The sequence below is a fragment of the Lathyrus oleraceus genome, chromosome 1 (assembly GCF_024323335.1).
Source record: "Lathyrus oleraceus cultivar Zhongwan6 chromosome 1, CAAS_Psat_ZW6_1.0, whole genome shotgun sequence".
NCBI classification, from domain to species: domain Eukaryota; kingdom Viridiplantae; phylum Streptophyta; class Magnoliopsida; order Fabales; family Fabaceae; genus Lathyrus; species Lathyrus oleraceus.
The window spans coordinates 380679603-380706430 of record NC_066579.1 but is presented as its reverse complement, the minus strand read 5'-3'; the positions used below and the strand labels follow the sequence as shown (position 1 = coordinate 380706430).

At 31.9% G+C, this 26828-nt stretch overlaps 1 protein-coding gene across 1 annotated transcript; it reads left to right on the top strand.

Moving 5' to 3' along the window:
* Positions 1-21033: 21033 nt before the first annotated feature.
* On the top strand, positions 21034-21627 carry LOC127108304 (secreted RxLR effector protein 161-like). Its single transcript, XM_051045772.1, has one exon. It carries the CDS (start codon positions 21034-21036, stop codon positions 21625-21627), a length of 594 nt encoding a protein of 197 aa, XP_050901729.1.
* Positions 21628-26828: the final 5201 nt, after the last annotated feature.

The following is a 26828-nucleotide window of genomic DNA, read 5'->3' as shown; positions in this document are numbered from 1 at the left end:
ATCTGTCTTTTTATTTTATATTTATAAATTAAATGATCTATACCTTTTGTTACTTTAATAACCGAGGGGGTTAGATAATCAAATTTTACTATAAAAGAACTTGTTCATTAAGTTTTATCCTAAACCTAACTCATCTATAACCGCTCCAACCTCGTACACCATTGTTTTGGGATGGATCGCAAGACAAAAAAAAAACTTTAAGGTTTTGTGTTGTATGTTATTCTTCTAACACCAACCTTAAACAAAATATTTTTTTGCTCTTGCAATCTATCTCACATTATGGTGTTTTTGTTGTTGTTGTTGTTATACATACCGCAATCCCACCATGTTCTATACTCTCCCACTCCCCTCTATTTTGTCTTCAAAACTATGATCAAGGAGCTTTTCTAACTATTTCTTGCGCAAATTTTCACTCAATATTGATGATCCAAATTGTAGTCTCTATCGAAAATAGATTGAAATTAAAATATTATATTTGTTATAATTAATTAAATAAAATTATATTGAAAATAATAGTTTCAATCAAAAAAAGATTAAAATTTTATAATATATAGTCAGATATTAAATAAATGTGTGTGTACACACACAATATTACAAATAGTACATTTAACCTTGATTAGAAATGAGGTGTTACCTCGGTTTCATAAGCGAGATAATGAATGATGTCATAAAAAATGTGTCATATTATCTCTCGGTTTTTAATATATATACATTCTCTTCAACTTACACTATTACAAATAATACATTTAACCTTGATTAGAAATGAGGTGTTGCCTCGGTTTCATAAGCGAGATAATGAATGGCGTCATAAAGAGTGTGCCACATTATCTCTCAGTTTTTAATAAAACTGACGGGAAATGTGTAATTGTCATGGATTCGAACCCCAAAGATGACCTTTTTGAAATTATTAAATGGAGAAAACACATTTCTCCCCAGTTTTATGATTTAACAAACGAATAAAAACAACTGAGTTTATTATATCTAATGTGAATTTTTTATTTCACCAAGCCCTGATTGAATATATAACTTTTCAAATTGGTTTATAAAATAGTTATATGAAAAATTATGTTATATTTGAAGAACATTTTACACTAATCAATAATTTTCAAGTATCTTGTAACTCATCATTCATATTAAATTCTTTAATGGTTTGAATGTCGTTCAAAGTTTAAAGTTCTTCATTGAAGAACAACTATAAGCATTGAGAAATATTTTAACCATTAAAGAGTGTGAGATGAATGATGAGTTGTAAAATGCTCGAAAAATGTTAATTGGTGTAAGATGTTTTTCAAATACAATATAATTTTTTAAGCTAAATAACAACACAATAAAATAATAACATATAGCTTTCAAAACATTGTTAGGAGGTATAAGAACTAAAAAACAACGACAATAACAACATCAACAACTCAAAAACAACAATAAATAACAACAACACCAACAACATTAAAATTCAATCTCAATGCAAACAACAATATTAAACAAAAACTATAAAAAAAAAAGAATCACTCAACAAAACTACATAAACATTAACAATAAACCTACAACATACTTATTTTAACAAAAACAATAATGTGAAACAGTCAATCTTTGTTTAAATAACAACAATATCAAACTTTTAGGGTATAGGGTCTCAACAACAATAACAAAACAACAATAATAACAACAACAACTAAAAATTGAGGACAACGACAACAACAACAACAACGAAAACAAAAGTAACAACAACAACAACTAAAAAGATGACTTTAAAACCAACAACAACGACAAAACGATAACAATAATATTAACACCAACAACGACAACAACAATAACGATAAAATAAGGACAACAACAAAAACAAAAACAAAAACAACAACGAAAACAACAACAACAACAATATTAAAACCAACGATAGCAACAACGATAACGACAACAACAACATCAACAATGACGACAACAATAACAATGGCAAAACGAGGACGACAACAACAACAAAAATGAAAATAACAATAACAATAACGAAAAACAACAACGATGATAACAACGACAACCACAATAACAACAACGACGACAATAACAATGACAACAACGAAGACAACAATAGCAAAAATAATGACAACAACAACAATGATAACAAAAACAACAAAAATGACAACAACGACGGCAACAACAACAACAACAACAATGACAAAACTGACGGAAACAACAAAAACAATAACAATAACAAACACGACAATACAGATAACAACAACAATGATAACAATGACTACGACAACAACAATGACAACCACTACAACAACGTAAATAACAACAACAATAACAACAGTAACAAGACAACAAAAACAACAACAACAACAACAACAACAATAACAACAATAACAACAACAACGAAAGCAACAACACCAATGACAACAAAAACAACGACAACAACAACAGTGATATCATCATCAACAACAACAATGACGACATCGACAACTATAACGACAATAACAACAACAACAATATCAATGACGATGACAACGATAACAACAACGACAATAATAACAACAAACAAGAACAACAATTACAACAACAACAATGACAACAACAACAACAATAACAATAAAGACAACAACAACAATAACAATAACAATGACAGAAATAACACCGACAACAACAAAATTAACAACAAAGATAACAATGACAAGAACAACAACAATGACTACAACGACAACAAAGACGACGACGACGATGCCATAAACAACAATGACAACAATAATAAAAATGACAATAAAAACGACGACGACAACAATGACAATAACAATGACAATAACAACGACAACAACAGCGATGACGACAATAACAACAAAAATAGCGACCACAACAACGATGATGATGACAACAACAATAACAATGATGATAATATTAACAACAACAACGACAATAACAACAATGATAACATCAATACCGACAACAACAATAATAACGACAAAAACAATGACACTAACAACGACAACGCCAACACCAATAACAACAATGACAACGACGACAACGACAACATCAATTACAATGACAATAACAACAATTACAAAAACAAAGAAAACAATAACGAAAACAACAACGACAATAAAAACACCAACAATAATGACGACAACAAAAACAACAACAATACCAACAGAAACAACAACAACAACAATGACAATGACAATTACAACAACAACAACAACAATGACGATTACAACAAAAACAATATTAGCAACAACAACATCAACAAAGACGACAACAACAACAATGCCAACAACAAAAACAACAACAACAAAAACAACAATAACAATAACAATAACAATAACAACGACAACAACAACAATAACAATAATGATAATAACAACAACAACAAGCTCAAGAATGTATTATTTATAGTAATGGTATTCATGTAAGAAGGAAATCTTCACATCCATTTACTCAAGCTCAAGAATGTATTGATTCAAGGTTTCCTTAAAACTCTTATGGATCAATATTTTACCAGTGGTGATAAAGTGCCAATGTATATAAATCCATCCATTTGAATAAAATCCCTTTCCATACGTCTTTTTGTGTACCTTAGTTCATCTTTTCTCTAATATTCATTTGCATTCAACTACACTTTGATTCTTGGGTAGATAAACATATTTCTAGACATGGTTCTTCTCCAATGAATGCATTTCCTCATTCACGGCCTTTAACCATTTCCTTATTTTCTTTCTTTAGAATGTCTTCCTGAAGTTCATTGGTTATGAGTCTTGTAATTATTTAGTTGCACTTAAAGCATAGAAAATATGGCAAACATAAGAATAATATCCCTTGTCACAATATCTCTAGCATACTTGTTTTCAAGAGCCAATGTAGATTTTTTTCTACTAGGACTAGAAGATGGAGTTTAATCACCCTTATCATCTATCGTAACATTACTGCAAGGTGTTAAACCAAAAATAGTTTGAATAACAATAACCTATAATTTTTAGTTTCGAAGATAAAAAATATAATGAAGAATTAGTGCTCTTGTGCTTGTTTCTATGTGTATAGCAATTTATGATTATCTACAAGAAAAAGAGAATGTTTATATCCATCTAGATAAAGAATTGCCATATACACCCAATAAAAATATGATAATTTTCCCCTCATACAAATGAGAATGGTCATATATGTTAATGTCAACAAGGTTGATAATTTATACCTCAAGTCAAATATGATTGTCTATATACAACCATACATGAAAATTGGCACCGATTTCGAATTTGTCACTTGTGTTCAGATGTATAATAATTTGCTGCGATGATTAGTTATTCATTCAAGTTGAAGATTATATTACATAACACTCACATTTATATTTCCAATGGTAAAAAATTTGGTAAATAAAATATTCATGGCCTCTATAAAAGTAAGAATTCAAATGTTGAAGACATTCCTTTTTTAGAAGAACTTTTGACACTCTGATTCTTACAACATTATTTATTCCTTAAACCCTATTATCATATTATCAAGAGCAAAACTTACACAAATTCTTTGATAACTATTCTTTCTTAGAAAAATTACTCACTTGTATTTGAGGTTACTTAGTCTGCCTCTATATATGAGTTGTTGTAAACAAATTTTATTTTGTAATTCAAGGAAGTCCTCTAGTGTGAGGAAATAAAGTCCAAATAGGTTTAAGACGGGAAAATATAGGACTATTGAGTCTTATTGGGTTGTAATTAAGAATTGTTATAGTGAAAATCCTCCAAGTGTGAAGGGACTGGACTAGCTCAAGTTGTGAAGTAAACCAGGATAAATTTCTTAAATAAATATACTTTACTATTTCTTTAATTTTCAACATTGTACTCATTTGATTTCGTGATATCAAATTTTTTAAACCTTACACAATTCAACCCCTATTTTCTTGTGTTTTTATCACCTTTACTTAGCGTCAGAACAAGGTCTCTATTTTTCACTTAACTGTGTAAGAGTAAAAGATCCTTTGAGAAAAACATGGTTGAAAATCCCTTGCCTCTTACTCTAACTATGAAAGTCATGGTAATCATTATTTTTTGTCTAATCCACATGTATTTAATTATGATTATGAACAGTTATTTCCATGTAAGAACGAGATATGTAGTTTCTTCATGTCTAAAGATGATGATTTGTGGGACATGCAAGAGGATGGTTGTAATATACTTGTTAACACATAATGTGTTTCTACAAATAGGAATAATATGTAATATAAATTCCATCATTAAGTTAGAAGTATTATGGTGAATACAATATTTTTCAATAAATTTCCCAAAGTTCCTGATCAATGCACTGTCAATAGCATTTATGACTCTCAAGTCAACACTTGTGATGGATATGAACGTGTTAAAGAAGTCAAAGTTGAGATACTAATCCAATAGTGTGAACTTTTCAAGATGAGGGATGATGAAGATATTAAAACTATGTTCTTAAGGTTTAAATTTTGTTTTCAAGACTTGAATTCTTTAACAAGAGTTATACTACTATAAGTCCTGTAAAGAAAATCCTCAGAAGCCTATTTATTAAATGGAGACCCGAAGTCACAACTATTCAGGAAGCCAAAGATTTGAACAATCTAGGGTTAGAAAAACTTATAAGCTCTCTACAAATTCATGAGATTTAGTTAAACACATATGAACCTTCAAGGAATGTCAAAATTATTGCTTTAAAGTCAAAGAGAAAATGTGTAAATACTAAGGCATTTCAAGTTGAGACAATGGAGTAAGATGAAGAAACCTTGGATAATGAAGGAGTTCAAGGGTCATATGATACAAAGTTAGTTTTTCTAACCATGAGGATCCAACACTTGTACAAAAAGAAAAAGTTTCCTGTATGAAGTTCTCAATCATATAGAGGATTAATTTCCTGGACCAAGAAGGAAAGCTAAAAGTTCTGCTTTGCAACAAGTCATGACACTTCGAAAATGAATGACATATGCTTCAGAATGAGAATCGTAAAGGTGAAAACTTTAAAGGAAGTAAGAAGAAGGGTCTCAACTAAATATCTATTACCAACCATAATGGTCAGTCCCCGATAGAAAGACGCGAAGAGTGATTCCTATTGAATGACCTCTGGCAGACAAGGAGACATAGATGTTTATAACTCATCAATCAGTTATTGAAACTAAGTATACAAAGACGGTATATAAACCAAGAACCTAAGAAGAAATAAATATATTTTCCATTAGGCTTAAAACTAGTAACATTGCTACTCTAATTAATATGTCATCGGTTATCAACTAATATACTCAGCATGAACAACTTCCAATACTCTTTTTGATTGTTTGGTAACTCGCTCTTTTTTACTGTTTTTTATATACTATTTTCTTTGATTCTATTTATAAAAAATAAAAAAAAAAATAGATTTTTTGAATAATCAATATATTTGATCTAATATAGACTTCAAATATATTGATCATTCAATTAATTTAAAAAGTATTTTTTATATATAATATTTAACCAGAAAGTCAAAGGATGTTAGAATATTTTAACTTTTGACTCGATCACTGTTTATCAATTTTAAACTTGAATTGTAAATTCTTATTTACTTTTAGTAATTTGCTTGTAATATGTACATCGTGCCTAATACGACACAGCATATTGATAAAGCTATTTACCTAACAATCAAAGGTCGCCAATCTCTCTACTTTCCTCTTTTCATATTTCATCACTCTCTCTCTCCTTCTCTTTATGATTATAATATAATCAAACCCTATACACATAAGATATATATTCCCCCAAGATCACTTTTCACCTTGTCATCTCCATCTTTCAAAAACAAAATCAACATGCATATTCAATCCATAAGATAGTTCCCTTTCATTTTCTTGATTTCAATCCAAATCATCAACTTACACTTCTTGAATGATTCTTACAAGTTCCTTCATTTTGCATGGCTTGTGATGCAACATTTCCCTCTATTATTACTTGCATGACCCTCTTCTTTTCTTTGCTCTTAGCTTTTCACTTTACTATGGCTGTCCAAGAACACACTTTAACTTCTTCTTCTACAAAAGATGATAGGAGCAACAATATGGTAGCAAGTTCAACAAATGAAGCAAGTACACAAAATTTCAAGACCAATATTCCTGATCTACAAAAGGGTCCTAAGGGAAGAAAGCACTCTAGAGGTTCAAGGCCTTCATTTCAATGGAAAAACAAGATCTTCAATGATAGTGAACATGAAGTTCCTAGTGGTCCAAACCCCATTTCAAACAGGTAAATATTATTCAATATATCATGGTAGTAGAAGAGACCTTAGAAGGGGGGATAATATAGAAGATAAATTTGGTTTGTGGTTTTAAAGTTCTTTATGTTTTTTTTTATCAATTTTGTAATATTTTATTATTATTTTGTTGTTCATTTTTTTTTAGTTCATTTATGCATAGAATTGGTTTGGGATTCAAAAACATGGAGTTTAATATATGTGATTGCATTTCTATTTTTCATATTATTATTGTTGTCATGAAACTGAACCACACGTACCAATCATTTAAAAATGAGGATATGTGTATATGAGATTATATTTTCTAGTCATCATTATGTTCATATATGGAGTATGCATATATTTGGTTGCTACTTTTTCAGATATCATCATAATATTTTTTCATTTTCATTTTTTTTTAAAGTATTTATCATTTTGTTGCCAAAATACATGAAAAGTTATATAGATCATCTGATCCTTGTACTGATCAGATCATTTTTTGAATATATCTTTGATGTTCAAAGAAAAAACTAGCTTGTGAAGTGTATCACATGTATAGAAGCTAAATATAATTCTGCTGATGATAAGGCTTCAAAATTTTCTCAAAGAGATTGAAGAACTTTTCTATATGTACATGAATAACTACATTTAATATTAGTTGGAGTGAAAATATAAGTTTTATTTTATATAAGAAAGTTTAAGTTTAAATTTTTTAAATAAAAGCTTTTTTTTAACATTTTATTAATACTATAAATTTATTGTGTATATCACTTACATTTCTATGTACATATATACACTCCCTCTATGATTTCGTCTCATATTAAGTGGTTTTTTTTAGGGTTACACATGTTTCTTAAGAAAATTATAGAATATATTTTCATGATAAAATAAGTATCATTAACTAAAACAATTTAATTAATAAATATATTATTGGAGTAATTAGCTAGGTGGAAAATAAATAAATGCATTAGAATTTTTTTAAACTTCTATATATATTAATTATACCATTAATCCAAAAGTATTTGGCCGGTAAAACTGTAAGGGATTTCATCCAACTTAATCAGAAATTTTGTATTTAAACTGAATTAAATGCATTTAGCTTTGTTTTTCTTATATATTTTTTTATTTTATTTGAACCTAAATTCTTTACCTCCTCTACAGTTTGATAGTTATAATAAACTAGTAAAATGAATACTAGTTGATATTGAACCACATAGTAATTTGTTACTCCATTCAACTATGCTGTTCATGTCAATTTACCAAGTCACTTTAGAGTCTTGTCTTCATTTGTTGAGTTTCTTTATTTTTGTGAAAGGCCATTCATCTTCCTATTGGTAAAGAATCCAAAGTATAAAATCTTATGGGGAAGTGACACAATGATTCAAATATTTTGCAATGAAACCTTTTGTTCGTGACGAGGAGTTACCTTACTGAACACAATAATGAAATTAGGGTTAAAAAAAAGTGTACAAAAACAACTCTCTTACACCATTGTTTTGCGTGAAAAAGTTTACACCAATTTTGCATTCAAACTAGTGTTTGAAGGGTCAATATCTTTCTTACTCAATTACCCAAAATATCCTTGTCACTTTCTCTAAAATTGCATAGTATCCATTGTCTCTTTACTTTAAAATGAAACAAAACATTATTGGCTGACTCAAGTTTTATTATTTATGTACACATTCACTGTCTCTTTCCTATTGTTGTTATCTTCTTGTTTGTTTATACACTAGCCAAACCGATTTGGACTAATTATCAAGTCCTTTCTATTTGTTTTTCTTGTCTACGAGATGTTTATTTAATTTTTGGAAACCATATTATTGGTGACAACTTTTCTCATCATTTCTATTTTTTGGATTTTGCTACAAAGATTCCTTGTTGTTAATCATCATAAAATAACATTTAGCATTCTATGGAAATAAAAACACACACATTATGAAAATTGGGACAAGGTACTACTTACTAAAATCAATGTTAGAATTTCATCAATCAATTTTTTCCACCACATTTTTCAGCTTTTTTTTAAATAATTTTTGTAATATTAAATTTTTTATTAAAAAAAAATATTTACATAGAATTTTAAAAAGTTAAAAATTTGGTTTAAATATTTTTTAAATGGCATTTTAAATATTTCATCATTTTCCTATAACATATTACAGATATTAAATTTTTTTAAAAAATCACTTAATTTTGAATGTGTTTGGAATAACTTTTCTTAATTATTTTTTGTATACATCTTTTAAAAGAATTATGTGATTTTAATGATGTTTAATTTTCACTGAAGTATATTTATGTTATTGAATTTTAAAATTAATATTTTAATTAATAAAAAATATTATTTTTAAAAAATAGTTTTATATAAACTATTTTCAAATATATATATATATATATATATATATATATTATATAAAATCACATATATCTGTATCATATCGATGTTAATTATTGACATGTATATTTGATAATCGAATATGGATCAACCCTATTAAATGTATAGGTTCATGTTTGGAAGTGGAGCTAAAAGAGGGATAGGTAACACTAGTTGTATGTGATTTTGGCTACACCTTTGGTTTTAAGGGGTCTTGTCACTTTACTTTGTTACCAAGACTCAACTAAAAATTGCTTTGTAAGAGTATGGCTAAAGAATGTATTTGCAGGCAAAAATAAAAATATAAAAAGAACTGTTATATTTCCTACTTTGCCAAAAGCAATCAAAGTGCCTTGACAGCTTTCCTTTTTACGACTGTTTTCTTTATTTGGTTATTTTGGTTTCCTTTTCAATTATGCCTTATCTCTTTTCAAGATTGGTGTTCTTTTTCTGGTTTTTCTTGGGTACGTTCTGATTTCACAGAAGGATCATTTTTTGCTATTTGCTGGCATTGTTACATCATGAAAATCATACGTCAATTCCAAAGTTGAAAATTATATATATGTGACAATGAGCATATGAGATTTATTGGCAATTCATTTGCTGCTTAACTTAATCCTAAGTGTCAGATTTAATTTTGTAAAGAAATGACTGATTTCAATCTAATTGTGGCTAAACAACTTCAAGCATTAATAATAATTATGTGTAAAGCAACCACACAATCAAAGAACACATCAATATGTGTTTATACATTTCGATTTAAAATTATTTACCTTTAAAAGAGAGGGCATTTCACCCAATAGCATTTGGATGAGATAGTGCGGGTCTCAACTTAATCTGATATTTTTGGTTCGGATACAACCCTTAGCACATAACAGTGTTGAGTTTTGCCGTCTATTATGATCATACACGGTTCGAGGGATTAATCTCTACAATTGCGTATAGAGGATATCTTTTGTTGTAAAAGTGATGCCCAAAAAATTAAGTATGATCGGTTACTAGATATCAACAAGAAAATAACGAAGTAAAAGAGAAGAGAGAAGAGAAGAGAAAGAACAATTAAAGTGGTTTAGAAAGCTGGATTATTGATTCAATTACACATTAGGGAATAATGTTTACAATTGAATCTCAACCATACCACTTTCTCTCTTTGATTAGGATTATCGGGAATTTTTGGAGAAGTGAGAACTAGTATGCTATTTATAAGAAAACTAAATTTATCTTTCAACTAACATATTAAACAATTGGTCCAACAGACAGACCAAATTCAACATGCTAACTTAAACAACAAGTTAACATATTTATGCATACAAGAACGGATTTCGACTACAACATGTACATCTTCGACTACTTGTCGAACTATGAAACTAACCTTGTCGAGACTAGAGTTTGATCCAAATACCACAAATCTCCACCTTGGAATAAACTCTACACTAACAAGGAAACAAACTAGTTTTCATCATGCAATTTTATCAATTGCATGCAGTGGAGGAACTTGTTAGTCGGTAATGTCTTGGTGATCAAATTAGCAGCAACGTCACCAGTCAACACCTTCAGCACTTGGACTTCTCCACGCTTGATTATCTCTTTGACAAAATGCAGTCTCACGTCGATGTGCTTGGTTCGCTCATGATAGGCTGAATTTTTCGACAGATGTATTGCACTTTGACTATCACATTTAACAGTGATAGCTTGACCTTGAAGTTTCAGCTCCTTAGAAAAACCTTCAAGCCACAATGCTTCTTTCACAGCTTCAGTGAGGGAAATATACTCCAGTTCAGTGGTTGATAAGACAACAATCTTATTAAGTGTTGCTTTTCAACTGATTATTGTGCCAAACATAATGAACACATATCCAGAAATAGACTTTCTGGAATACATACAACCTGCATAATCAGAGTCGAAAAATCCTTCAATTTCGACTTTGCTATCATCACCACAGACTCCACCATAAATTAGGACTCTGCTTAGAGACCCATTTATGTACCTTAGAATCCACTCCAATGTTTTCCAGTGTGCCTTTCTAGGATTGGTCATGTACCTGCTCACAAGGCTCACTGCATATGATATGCCTGGCCTCGTACAGACAATGTCATTCATATAGACTCTTTTGACTTCAGTACTATGACTTTGAGTCATACTTAGCTTGAATTAAGGATTAGTTAGTGTTACAACAGGCTTTGAATTCGACATACCAAACTTTTCGAGAATCTTCAGTAGGTATGTCTCTTGAGATAAGAATAATCTCGAATGCTTTTTATCTCTCTGGATGTTAATCCAGAGAATCCTAGAGGAAGCTCCCAGATCCTTCATGTCGAACTCCTTATCGAATTCAGCCTTCACCTTCATAACATCCTCGATACTGTTGCTTTCTATGAGGATGTCTTCCACATAAAGCAACAAAATAACAAGTGAATTTCCAGGTCGAAATCTGAGGTAAACACAGTGGTCGAACTGGCTTCTAGTGAAACCTATGTGTGCCATGAACTTGTCGAATCTCGTATTCCATTATCGAGAAGATTATTTCAGGACATATAATGACATATTCAGCTTTCACACACAATCTTCCTTTCCCTTTTTTGCATACCCTTTAGGTTTCCTCATCGGGACAGTTTCATCTAGATCACCATACAGGAAGGTAGTCTTCTCATTCACTTGTTCAAGTTCTAGGTCAAACTTTACCATCATGGCTAACAATATTCTAATGGATCTATGCTTTACAACATGTGAGAACATATCATTAAAGTCGACACCTTTTTTCTGAGTGAACCCCCTAGCAACCAACCTTGCCTTAAATCGCTTTGACATCACTCCTTCGATTCTTTTCTTAACTTTGAAAAACCCCTTACAAATGACTAACCTGGCTCTAGCATGTTTCTCGATCACCTCCCAAGTGTTATTATCATGACGATATTTCATCTCATCATCCATGGCTTTCATTCATTCAGTCTTATTTCGTCTCTTCGGAGCTTCCTTGTAGTCTCTAGGTTCTTCATCAAGAACCCCACATGCAGAGATTAAGGCAAAAGTTATAAGATATACATAACTAAGTCTCTAGGTTCTTCTTGGCCTATCTCTTGCCAACGGGTAGTTATTATCAGTATCCTTAACTTCGTCAACAACTTGTGCTTGTTCTTGGACTTCATCTGGGTTATGCAATCCATCATCATTATGCTCTACCTCAACATGAAACTCCTCATGTTCCAGCTCCTCTCCAGAGATCTTCGTACTTCAACCAACATCATCAGTTTTCTTAAAAGTCGTCTCAGCTTCATTGAAAACTACATCTCGACTTGTGATACACCTCTTGTGACCTGGCTTCAGGCACCACAGTATATAAGTTTTGACTCTTTTAGGGTATCCAAGGAACATATATCTCAGAGCTCTAGATTTGACCATGTCTTGCCTAATGTGAGCATAGGCTAAACAACCAAATACTCCAAGTCTGTCGAGATTACGTGCATGTCTCGACCAGACTTCTTCAGGTGTCTTCATCCTCAAGGTAGTCGAAGGACACATATTTATCAGGTATATTACATTCACAGCAGCCTCGGCCCAAAACACCTTCTTTAATCCAACACTAACCAACATGTACCTCACTATTTCCAGAATGGTTCGATAAAATCTTTCATCCAAACCATTTTGTTAGGGAGTACCTGTAGTAGATATGTGCCTTACAATACCAAACGAAACACAATATCTGTCGAAATCCTTATTGCAAAATTCAAGACCATTGTCAGTCCTCAACCTCTTGACCTTCATTCCAGTTTAGTTTTCGACCAGAGTCTTCCAACTTTTGAAATTTTCAAAAGTTTCATCCTTAGTTTTTTGAATAAATATCCATAACTTTATGGAATAATAATCAACTATGGATAGAAAATCATTTGCACCTGAGTGTGAAGGATTCCTTGCAAGGCCCCCAAAGATCAACATGAATGTAATCAAAGGATCCATGTGTTCTTTGTTTATCCTTGCTAAACTTCACCCTACAGGATTTACCAAATACACAAGGTTCACAAAACTCCAATTTTTCGACCTTGTCACCACATAGCAGATTTTGTTTCGACAATTCGACTAGGCCTCTTTCACTGACATGAACAACTCTCTTATGCCATAGCTCAATCTTTGACACAGGTTTTGGGGATGCCACATTTGCTGAACCACTTACAACCTCAGCCTGAAGGGTATACAAGCCTTGTTTCTTAACGCCTATCAAGACTTCCTTCGACCCCTTCATTCCCCTTAGGATACTTTGATCTCCTTTTAAAACATATCCTTTCTTGTCGAATTCACCAAGAGAAATAAAATTTCTCTTAAGTTCAGGTACATACCTCATATCAGTCAATAGCCTTATTAACTCATCATGGAGCTTAAATCTCACAGATCCAATACCTGCAACTTTGCAAACTTTGTTGTTTCCCAGCAACACTAATCCACCATCTTGATCACATAATTCCTCAAACACGTCTTTTTTTGGAGTCATGTGTCAACTACAAACTGAATCTATAATACACTCCTTGCTAGAGTCTCTTCTTGAAATCACCAGGACATCAGATGATTCATAATCATCTTGCACGATGTTTTCATTACCATTATCCTTTCCACCATGATTATTCATATGTTCAGGGCATACATTTCTTGTATGACCCTCATTCTTACAATGATAACACCTAATTGCAGGAGTATTACCGTCATAAGAATTATGTAGAACCTTACCCTTCTTCCTCTCATACTCGTCATCTTTCTTTGAGGACTTTCCTTTGACTAACAAACCTTCACTCAAAAATGATGGTTTTTGCTTTGTCCGTTCGTTCAAATCCTTAGAGTATAAGGTTGATTGAACTTCTTCATTATTTGAAATGAGCATGAGATCTTGGTAAAGCACGCAGCAACAACAACGCATGATCTTCATCATCAATCTTGACCTCGGTATTTTTAAGATCAAGAATTAACTTGTTGAACATATCCAACAACTCAGCCAACACTTTGTCTTCACTCATCTTGAATGAACACAAAGCTTGCTTTAGGTAGAGACGATTGACCAAGGATTTGGTCAAATAAAAACCCTCGAGTTTGCTCCATACATCAGTTGTCCTCTTCTCCTTCGAGACCTGCCAGAGAACCTTATCACCAATGCTCAATATAATGGCATTGTGGGCTTCTCCGTGTATTTTAGTTTTGTTGAAGACATTGCATATCAAAAAAGAAGAAAATGGATTTTAAAAAGTTTATAAAGTCTCTCAAGATTACTTAAGGTATAAAGTTTTAATTCAATGTGTGATACTTTTAGAATGCTCATAAAACATGCTTCTTAAAACATATCAATTATGTCCCATGCATTCACTTTGAAAAGAATTAGAAAACAACATTTTTCATTTGAAAATGCATTCTTTTTACATCCTGTCAATAACAGATTATCATAAATTAGTAACAGATTACCATAAATTGGTACATATTACCAGTAACATATTACCTGATTTTGGTAATCGGTTACCAGTAGGAAAAATTCAAAAATATAGTTGTTGGAGCATGGTAATCGATTACCACTTATCAGTAATAGATTACCACACGAAATACTGTAACTTTTCACCATTTTATGGGTCTGCTTTGGTATGGAAAGGTTCATAGATCATCCCCTTTCATATACACCTATTCATAGAGGTTTGATAACATATATTTAAGCCTTTCCAATCATAACTTTTTCTTCACCTCTTCCATTCAAACTTTTACATAAAATTCAAGCATTTATACTTGAAATTTTTTATGCATAGTTTCATATTAATTATCAAAAGTTTCTGAGAAATCTAATTGTGTTATACTTGAATTATTCATTGGAAGGGAAGACCAAAGTTCTGTATAGAAATTGGTTCAAGTGCAACAACATTAACATATTTCAAATACTTCATTAAAAAATTTGTTTTAATCACAAAGTGTTAAGTGATCATCGTGTGATATAAAAAGTAGTGTGTTTTTTATTCAAGTCTAAAAGAAAATGGTGTGTTTTCTTGTTTATGTTAGAAGAGTGTATGAGTGACCTTGGTGTGAGGTTTGTACAAAATGGAACATAGTGAAAATCTCTCATAGGGTGTGAGGGGACTAGACTATCCTTTAAAGGAAATGGGAACTAGTACACATCTTGGTGTTCTTTAATTTTATGTACTTATTTCCAGCACTTTACCATTCATAATAATTACGGAAAATTAAGATCTCTTGCTATCAATCATAAAATGAGAAATTTTCAAAAATACCGATTAATCTAATTCCCCTCTCTCCTAGATTACGTTTCATACTTACAATTGACATCAGAGCAGGTTATAGGTAACTTGTTCCTAAAGATCCAAAAATGCCTTCTGCAAATCCAGTTTTCAAAGATGGTGGTAGCAACTATAAGCATCCATTGTTTCATGGTGAATACTTTGATTTTTGGAAAATTCATATGAAGGCTCATTTAGAAGCACAAGGAGAAAAAATATGGAATGATGTTAAAAATGGTCCATTTGTTCCTACAAGTGTTGTCAACAGTGTTGGAACAACAAAAATTAAAAGTACATGGGATGAAGATGATAAGAAAAAAGTCCTATATGACAAGAAAGGAATCAACCTTCTTCAAAGTGCACTTAGCATGGATGAATTCTTTCATGTCTCCCAATGTAAAACGATAAAAAAAATGGGATACATTGGTGGAAACTCATGAAGAAACCACTGAAGTGAAGAGATCAAGATTGAATACTTTGAGTCAAGAGTATGAATTATTCAGGATGCAGCACGGAGAATCAATCATTGCATTGAAAAAGAGATTCGTACACTTGACCAATCACTTGACTGCTCTCGGTAAGACTTTTACTAACGATGAACTTAATATTAAAGTGCTTAGATCTTTAACCAAGGAATGGAAACCAAAAGTGACGCTGATATCCAAAAAGAAAAGTCTATCCATTATGACTTCCGCAACGTTGTTCGGGAAACTTCAAGAACATGAGATTGAACTTGGAAGACTAGAAAAGCATGAGACTCAATAGAAGAAATCCAAAATAATTTCTTTAAAATTTTATTCAAAAGAAGTAAAAGAAGAAGACACTCCTGAAGAACTTGAGAACTTCATGCTTCTTGTAAAAAGGTTAGGCAAATTTTTTGGTAATAATAATCCTAACTTTGTAAAAAGGAATAAATTTTTCAAGAAGAAATAATAATCTACATCAAACTAAAATTTCCCTTGCTTTGAATTTGGAAAGCAAGGCCACATAAAGATGGAGTGTCTAAAACTTGCTAAGAGCGGTCATAAATGAAGAAAGGAATCAAAGTCCAAAAGAGCCTACATTACATGGGAAGACAATGAAATAAGTTCATCATCCGACTCAGAAAAAGAAGAATGTGCAAATCTTTTTTTAATGGCATCACACCATTTCGATGGTGGAGATGAAGAGGTTAGTAATGATTTTTCCCTTTATGATAACGATGCACAAGGTTATATAGATGAACTACTCAATGAATGCAAAATTTTGTACAAAATGGTGCCAAAACAAAAGAAACAAATTTTATCTCTTGATGAAAAGATTGACACCGTGGAAAAAGATTTTGAAGTTGAAAAACAAAAACATAGTTTTACATGCAAAGAGTGTGAGTCACTTTCTTTCCAAATTGTTTAATTGAAAAGAGTTCTTGAAATATATGAAAAAGGGGTAAATTGGATTGGAGGGAGTCCTTAGTCAACAAAGGTATTATAATGATAAAAGTGGACTTGGTTATTCTAAATTTGATAAATCAAGTTCTAGCTAAACTATCTTTGTTAAGGCTAGTGACCACTCCACTAAAGAGAAAGTGAACAAAGAAAAAAATGTTCATCATTATCCTAAAAGTAAAAGATTTGTTAAGAAGAAATCTTATGTTCCTAGATATATAAGTAATTATGTTCTTACTTATTTCTATTGTGGCATAATGTGTCACACACCTAATGCTTGTTATGTAAGGAACTTTAGTATGGTAAGTGGGCATTATGTAGGGATCAAGAAAGGAACTAACTATGAAGGACCCAAGGTAATTTGAGTATCTAACAAAACCTAATTTTTTTTGTATGTATGCTTGAAAATGACTACAAACCTATGGTGTCTCGATAGTGGTTGTTCTAAGCATATGACAGGAGATATCAACAAATTTACATCTCTAGTGCTAAAAGCCAAAGGATATGTCACTTATGGAGACAACAACAAAGGAAAAATTCTTGGCATAGGCCAAGTTGGAGCACCACCTTTCACATCCATTGAAGATGTTGTTTGTGTTGAAGAACTAAAGCACAATCTTCTTAGCATAAGCCAACTTTGTGATAAAAGCTTAAAAATCAAGTTCACTAAGGATGAATGCTTGATTGAAGATGAAGCCTCTCATCAGGTAAAACTCAAAGGTAAAATAATTAATAACATTTCCATGATCTCTTTAGATGATTTATATTTGAAAGTAAAATGTCTCATGGTAAACAACAATGAATCATGGCTTTGGCATAAAAGAGTTGCCCATACTCATATGGAACATTTAAGCAAACTAGTTAAGCTGATCTTGTCATTGGTTTACCTAAGATAAAGTTTGTCAAAGATAAATTATGTGATATTTGTCAAAAGGGAAAGAAAACCAAATCAACTTTCAAACCAAAGAATGTGGTGTCTGAAGGTGGAAAGAAACAGAAGAAGTGGGGGTTTGACTTGGGTTTCTAAAAATGAAAGCTTTTTTAAAACCAACGCAATCAATCAATAACACGAACAATAAAAATAACAAGGTTATTTTTATACTGGTTCGTTGTTAATGAAGTTACCTCCAGTCCACCCTACCAAGGTGGTTTTTCCTTCTCAACAAGGACTTAATCCACTATAATTGAACCTGATTACAGACACCACAAAGATAAATCCTCTTTGTCTTCTTGAGTCTATCTGACTAAATCCTAGTCACTTAAGGAAACCACTCAAACAACTTTGAGATTTACAAGTATGTGTTTACAATAATGCTTCTAAGAAAAAGATTAACACAAGTTAAATACAATGAATTTCTTCACACAAGAGCAAAAACTCTATGTGTGTTTATAAAGACTATACACAGAAATATATACTTCAGCAAAGAGCGTGTGTATGAGCGTTATTAATAGCTTAGCAACTTCTTCTAACAGTTAAAAGATACGTTTGAGGGCAGAATTGGAATAGTAAATTGCAACTGTCTCTTTGTATAACGGTTTTCATATATGAGACAAAATGGTACAATAGTATTATCCTTAGCCCACAAAATCAGTGTAGTGGAGGGAAGGGTCGTCATGTAATGTGAACTATTTTTCTGATGCAAAATCTTTTGATCTTATATTCTAATCTTTATAGGATTCTGATGAAATGATGTTGAAGCATGCTTATAAGGATCAAGAGACTAGTTGAGATAATCTTCAGAACCTCAGTCTTTTGAGTCTTGACACAGTTCCTCAGAACCTGGTCTTTATAGTCTTCAGATCTTGTTCTTTAGAATCTTCAGAACTTGAGCGCATAATCTTGAAGGCTGAAAACCCTTCAGAGGCTCTCCAATTAGAGTCGCAGTCAGAAGCTTTAGCATAAACGTTCATTAGAATCATTTCCTAAGAGCTTTATAGAACTTGACATCATCTTGTAAAGCACGTGTATCTCTTCAGAGTCAGAATGTGTTGATTCCAGAATCTGATGATGTCACACGTCAAAGCTTCAGAGTCAGAACCTGTTAGCAAAAGCTACATACTAGATAAAAACCATTAGTATACAAAATTGTTCTCTAAGAAACAATGCATTGTTATCATCAAAACTAAAGGTCAGATGCAGAACCAAATCTTGTTCTTACCGTGTCTACTACAAGGCCACTTCAATTGTTGTATATGGACTTATTTGGTCCATCGGGAACTAGAAGCTTTGGAGGTTATTTATATGCTTTAGTTATTGCGGGTGATTTTTCTATATTTTATTGGACACTCTTTTTAGTGTAGAAAAGTGATGCATTCAAGGCGTTCAAGAGGTATGCCAAGCAAGTACAAAATGAAAAATCACTAAAAAAAAACGCATCAATTAGAAGTGACCATGGCGGAAAATTCCAAAATGCATCCTTTGAAGTGTTTTGTGAAGAACATGGGATCTTTCATAATTTTTCAACACCAAGGACTCCACAACAAAATGGAGTGGTGGAAAGAAAGAATGATCTCTAGTAGAACTTGCAAGAACAATGCTTAGTGATTCATGTCTACCAAAATATTTTTGGGAGGAAACGGTAAGCACGACATGTTATGTAAGTAATAGGGTTATTATATGACCAATATTGAAAAAGACTCCATCTGAACTCTTCAAAGGAAGAAAGTGAAATATTGCTCACTTTCATATCTTTGGATGCAAATGATTTATCCTCAACAATGACAAAGACAATCTCGATAAGTTTGATGAGAAGTCCGACAAAGGTATATTTCTTGGTCAATCTCTTACTAGTAAAGCTTATAGAGTTTATAATAAAATAACTTTAACTATTTAAGAATCAATGCATGTTTCCTTTGATGAATCTAACCCCTCTAAGGAGGATATAGTTGTTTGTGATAATGATGATGATGTTTTAGAAGTTCCTACAGAAGATGTTGCCAAAGATAACAATAATGATCAATAAAAACACAAAGAAGAAACTACTTAACAAGAGACAAATCAAATTGATCTTCCTTAAGAATGGAGAATCCATCGCGATCACCCAATTGACAAAGTTATTGGTGACATAAGTAAAAGAGTTCCAATAAGACTTAATCACAAGAATGCTTGCTTGAATATGGAATTTGTTTCTATAATAGAACCTTCAAAGATTGATGAAGCCTTAGGAGATGACTAATGGATACTTTCCATGCTAGAAGAATTAAATCAATTCGAAAGGAATCAAGTCTGGGAACTTGTTCCTAGGCCAGGTGGTAAACACATCATAGGTACCAAATGGGTGTTTAAGAACAAACTTGACGAGAATGGTATATTTTTTTGAAATAAAGCAATATTGGTGGATCTAGGTTATAATCAAGAAGAAGGAATTGACTTTGAAGAAACATTTTACCTGGTTTCAATGTTATAAGTTATTCACTTATTACTTTCTTATGCTTGTCCATTAATTTTAAGTTATTCCAAATGGACATCAAAAGCACCTTCTTAAATGGATACATCAATGAGGAATTCCATGTCAAACAACCTCCCGGTTTTGAAGCCTTCAAGAATCATTCACATGTATTCAAATTGAAAAAGGTTCTTTATGGCTTAAAGCAAGCACCAAGAGCATGGTATGATAGACTTGGCAACTTTCTATGTGAAAGAGGATTTGAAAAAGGTAACGTTGATAATATTTTGTTTATTAAGAAAATTAGAAATCATATGTTATTAGTTCAAGTCTATGTTGACGACATCATATTCGGTTCAACAAACAAAGAACTATGTGAGGAATTTTCATAGATGATGAAAGGAGAGTTCGAAATGTCTATGATGGGTAAGATGAAATATTTTCTTGGACTTCAAATTAAGAAAATAAAGAATGGCATCTTCATAAACCAATCCAAGCATTGTAAAGAGTTGTTGGAAAGATTTGATATGGATAATTACAAAGTGATGGCTACTCCAATGGGTTCTGAGACGTATGTAGATCAAGATGAATTCGGTGTTTCAATTGATATCACTAAATATCGAGGTATGATTGGTTCATTATTATATTTGATGGCAAGTCGTTCTGACATTATGTTTAGCGTTTGTCTTTGTGCACTCTTTCAAGCAAATGCAAAGGAATCTCACTTCACTGCCGTAAAGAGGATCATGAAGTATCTGAAAGGAACAACAAATGTTGGATTTTGGTATACCAAAGGTAGTATATATGATTTAGTTGGTTATTCTGACCCGGATTATACAGGTTGTAAAAATGATCGCAAAACCACAACTGGAACATGCCACATCCTAGGAAATGCTTTAGTGTCATGGTCTTGTAAGAAACAAGCGTGTGTTGCTCTTAGTAAGACAAAAGCAGAATACATAGCAGTAGGAAGTTGTTGTGCTCATATTTTATGGCTAAAACAATAACTTTGTGGATGCATTTCACTTAGATGAGACAACACAAGTCCAATTAACATAACAAAGAATTCAGGCATGCATTCTCGTGCCAAACACATGGACATTGGACATCACTTTCTACGTGATCATGTACTTAAAGGAGACGTCGAAGTAACATTCGTGGATACTCGTAATCAGTTAGTAGACATTTTTACCAAGCCACTTGCGAAAGAATTCTTTTTAAAATAAGGAGGGAATTAGGCATCTTGGATAAAAGCAATTTATGAAGAATCTCAAAGTTCATTGGTTAGCCATATTAATGATTCTTCAAAAATTTATCAAAGGTACACAAAATTTAATTATCTTATAAAATTTCAAGAATTACACAATTTCATTTGTGAAATTATTAATTTTTTATCTATAGCTAATTAAATTGTATATGTATGAGATGTTAATTGTTTATATTTGGTGTTTTATAAAGTATTTTTAAGGCCACTGAACCAAAAACATGTCAAAAAGAACATATTTTCAAAAAAAAAATAACATGGTAATCAATTACCAATTACTAGTAATCGATTACCAAAAGGATTTTGACATAGGTTATGTGGTAATCGATTGCCATTATCTAGTAATCGACTACCACACCAGTTCCGGCCATATAAATTTTTTTTTCAACTTTTTTTTCATTTGTGTTTTCTCTTCTTGATGGCACCCAAACCCTAGCTCTCACTCACTCCAAAAATCTTCCTCAAACCATCAAATTCCCTCAAAATCTTCATCATTTATCACCTATAATCCATATCTAGCATCATTCCCATCACTCATTTCATCTCAAATCCCCAATTTCTTCCAAAAGCCCCAAAATTCGCAAAGACCCTCTTTTTCTCCAAAATCTTCCATATAGGAACCTAAGAACAAAGAACCCATCGATCGAAATTATTGAAAGGTAAGTGGAAGATATGAACATTCTAGATTCATCGCGATTCTTCTAAAACAAAGATCAGAAGAAACATTACCGAAAGAATTTCAAGAATGGCATGTTATCACAACAAAGTACGGTATTCTTTCGAACTTTGATCGGTTATCCTTTCCTAAAAATCTTGAAAAATGTGGATTGAAAAAATGTGTTGAATACTCTGGTAGTTTTTATCCTAAGCTTGTGAAAGTGTTTTATTCAAATATGACTTTTCAAGGAAACTCTTTGAAATCATGGGTCAAAGGAGTTGAAATTACTATCACCAATTCTAGCCTTAGCTCCATTTTAGGGATTCTAAATGAATGAGCTCTAGTGTTTCTTAATGGAGATGGTGAATTCAACAAAATTGAGACCTACCTTTCCATGTATTGTGTACCTCGCGAAGAAGCTCTCAACAAAAGGCTAAGGGCAGATGAAGGAAACTCAAGAGGTAAACTCATTCTCTATTCTAGTAATCTTCATCTAAATGAGAGAATGTTACACTACTTCCTTTCTTATGTCATTACTTCTAAAGCTAGAAATTACTCTCAAATGACTGAAAATGAAGTAAAATTACTACTTGCACTCAAAGAAAAAGTAGTAGTTAATTGGGCTTATATCATCAAACATCACATGTATGAATCTAGAATTAAGACGGGAGGTCTTCCATATGCTCGAGAGATTAGTAAGATAATCGAACAAAGTTCGGTTGTTCTAACTGGAGAAATAGTGGTTCTAATGAACAAGTATGATAACTTGATTGATGAATAAGTTCTCAAGAAAGCATGTATTGTTTAGGATGGTACCAAGTATGTTTACAAATATGAGAATCAGTAAGTTGCAGGTACTTCCGCCTCCAACATTCTCACTAATGGTTGATGGAAATGTTATGTGCCTTAACCAACAAAGTTGATTCCATTGCAACAAGATTTTATTCTACTGAAGCAACAATTGGTCAAATCAGAACAAAAATTGACAACCTTGAAAATCTAGTGCCTTCCAACCACAACTTCATGTGCAACAAGATTGATGGAGTTCACTACCATCTTAAGCATCCCCATTTAAGTAGTGATGAGGGGGATTGAAACCGGGTCTTGCTGCCTTTTTTGTTTGGTCCTTAGTCCTATGTCTTTTACTTTCTATTCTTTTTACTAGTTAGTTTGTCATGGTACTTATGTTTGTTTCGAATGTTTTATATTTTGGTTGTCTGGCACTATATTTTGGGTATTTTGATTATGTTGAATAATGTTGTAACTATGTTAAGACTATGATATGACTATGATATTTATGTTATGCCTATGGTTTTTATGTTTTATGGTTGTGACTATGTGAATTGGTTTTATGTTTCTCTTCTTTTTGATAATGCCCAAAGGGGGGAATAGTAGCATTGTGTTTTTGTATACATCATTTTAAACTTGCAGGATTTCACCATTGTTTCACAAAGGGGAGTTATATGACTTAGGGGGATAATTTTCTAAGCTTCACCAAAAAATCAATATCAATGGTTTTGCCATCATCAAATAGGGGGAGTTTGTGAAGAAATGCTTCTCCATGTATTTTAGTTTCGATGAAGACATTGTATATCAAAAAAGAAGAAAAATGATTTTAAAAGATTTATAAAAGCTTGCAAGATTACTTAAGGTATAAAGTTTTAATTCAATGTGTGATACTCTTAGAATGTTATGAAAACATGCTTCTTAAAACATATAAATTTTATCTCATGCATTCATTTTGAAAAGAATTGGAAAACAATCTTTTTCATTTGAAAATGCATTCTTTTTCAATCCTGTCAATAACAGATTACCAAAAATTGGTAACAGATTACGATAAACAGATTACCAGAAATTAGTAACAAATTACCAATAACAGATTACCATATTTTGGTAATCGATTACCAGCAGGAAAAATTCAAAAATATAGTTGTTGGAGCATGGTAATCGATTACCACTTATCAGTAATTAATTACCACGCGAAATACTACAACTTTTCACCATTTTATGGGTCTATTTTGGTATGGAAAGGTTCATAGATACCCTTTCATATACACCTATTCATAGAGGTTTTATAACATATATTTAAGCCTTTCCAATCAAAAAAATTCTTCACCTCTTCCATTCAAACTTTTACATAAAATTCAAGCATTTATACTTGAAATGTTTTCAGCATAATTTCATATTAACTATCAATAGTTTTTGAGTAATCTAATTGTGTTATACTTGAATTATTCATTGGAAGAGAAGACCAAAGTTCTATATATAAATTGGTTTAAGTGTAATAACATCAACATATTTCAAATACTTCATTAAAATTTTTGTTTTAATTACAAAGTGTTAAGTGATCATTGTGTCATATAAAAAGTAGTGTGTTCTTTATTCAAGTGTAAAATAAAGTGGTGTGCTTTCTTGTTTATGTTAGAAGAGTGTATGAGTGACCTTGGTATGAGGTTTGTACAAAATGTAACATAGTGAAAATCTCTCACAGGGTCTGAGGGGACTAGACTACATTTTAAATGAAAGAGAAACTAGTATACATCTTGGTGTTCTTTAATTTTCTGCATTTATTTTCAGCACTTTGCCATTCATAATAATTCTGGAACATTAAGATCTCTTGCTATCACTCATAAAAAGAGAAATTTTTAAAAAGACCGATTAATCTAATTAACTTCCACCCATCTCCCCTCTTAAATTACATTTTATACTTACGTTCTCCTTCTCCGTTAGAGAAACATCCATCTTCTCTGATCCTTCCAATGCTTCTAACAAACCATGTTGAACTAGGAGGCTTGTATCTTCAAGCGCCACAAAATGAAATCATTCATACCGATGAATTTCTCGATCTCATACTTTGTTGACGCACTTTCTCCTCCACTCTCACCGCTCCAATTTGTTATGAAAGCGATGCCCAGAAAACAGAGTATGATCAGTTTCTTTGTTAACAAGAAAACCACAAAGTAAAAGAGAAGATAGAAGAGAAAGAACAATAAAAGTGGTTTAAAAAATTGGATTCTTGATTCGATTACACATTAGGGAACAATGTTTACAATTGAATCTCAACCACATCACTTTCTCCCTCTGATTAGGATTATCATGGATATTTGGAGAATTAAGAACTAGTATGTTATTTCTAAGAAAACTAAACCCTAGCTCTCAACTAACATAATAAATAGTTGGCCCAACAGACTGGGACAATTCAACATGCTAACTTAAACAAGAAGCTAATATATTTCTGCATGCAATAATGGACTTCGACTACGGCATGCATATCTTCGACTACTTGTCGACCCATGAAGCTAACCTTGTTAAGGCTAGAGTTCGATATAAATACCATATTTTATAAATAAAAAACGAGAGAGAGAGAGAGAGAACTTTTTAAAATAGTTACAAGACATTAACTTCAAAATTCTTCAAGAACAAATGTTAATTTCTACCATTTACTATTTTCATTCAACCCACAAGATAGGTGAAAACAAGCGAGAAAGCTTACATTAATTCTCTAATGAAATCTCAATATCAAGTGTTTGTAATATCAACCCAAATAATCTATTCCAAAAGATTTTATCCCTTATTCTTTCAATTCTCTAAAGGTTCTGTTTTAGTATATCAAGAATAACCGCAAAAGAAATTAGTGAAACCTTATATATAACTTAGAAATTGAGACACTTGCCTCGCACTCCATGGTCAACTGTCACCTAGACGCCTCGCACCTCTATCTATTTTCAGCAGAACCAAAACTTATAAAAAGCCCATAGTACTTGCTTCATAGCCCCTAATGGAAGCGGCTTTGTGTGATGTAGTGCTTGTCCAAAAACATTCATTCTTCATCCTTTGAAAAGAAGAGATTTTAAGTGTACACATCATATCTCTACCTTAATTTCAAATTGATGGTGATGTAAATTTAACCATTAACCACTTCGTTGTGCTCACCTGTCTTCGAATTACTCATTAATAAATTTGATCAAGTTTGAGCAATGATTGGACCTTGATCTAGGTAGTGACTTGATGAACATGTCTTTTGAATAATCTTTTGAAGCAACTATTTCAACCATATTCTCTTTTGATTCAATCATGTCACTAACAAAGTGCAAATTATATTTAAAATGCACACTAACGGGGTGGGTGTGAGGCGGATGTAAACATCCCAACCCCTATTAACCCTTATTTTGAAATTCAGAAAAACCTGCACCTGCACCCACATCTTGTTGAAGAGGGGCTTTCCCGCAAAAGTTGGGGAGATTTCATGTGGGTTTAGAGAGTTTTAGATTGTACAAATATTTATA

Bases quoted from the DNA above. Each gene is read 5' to 3' on its own strand.
- LOC127108304 (XM_051045772.1), top strand. From the start codon at position 21,034: ATGTCTATGATGGGTAAGATGAAATATTTTCTTGGACTTCAAATTAAG.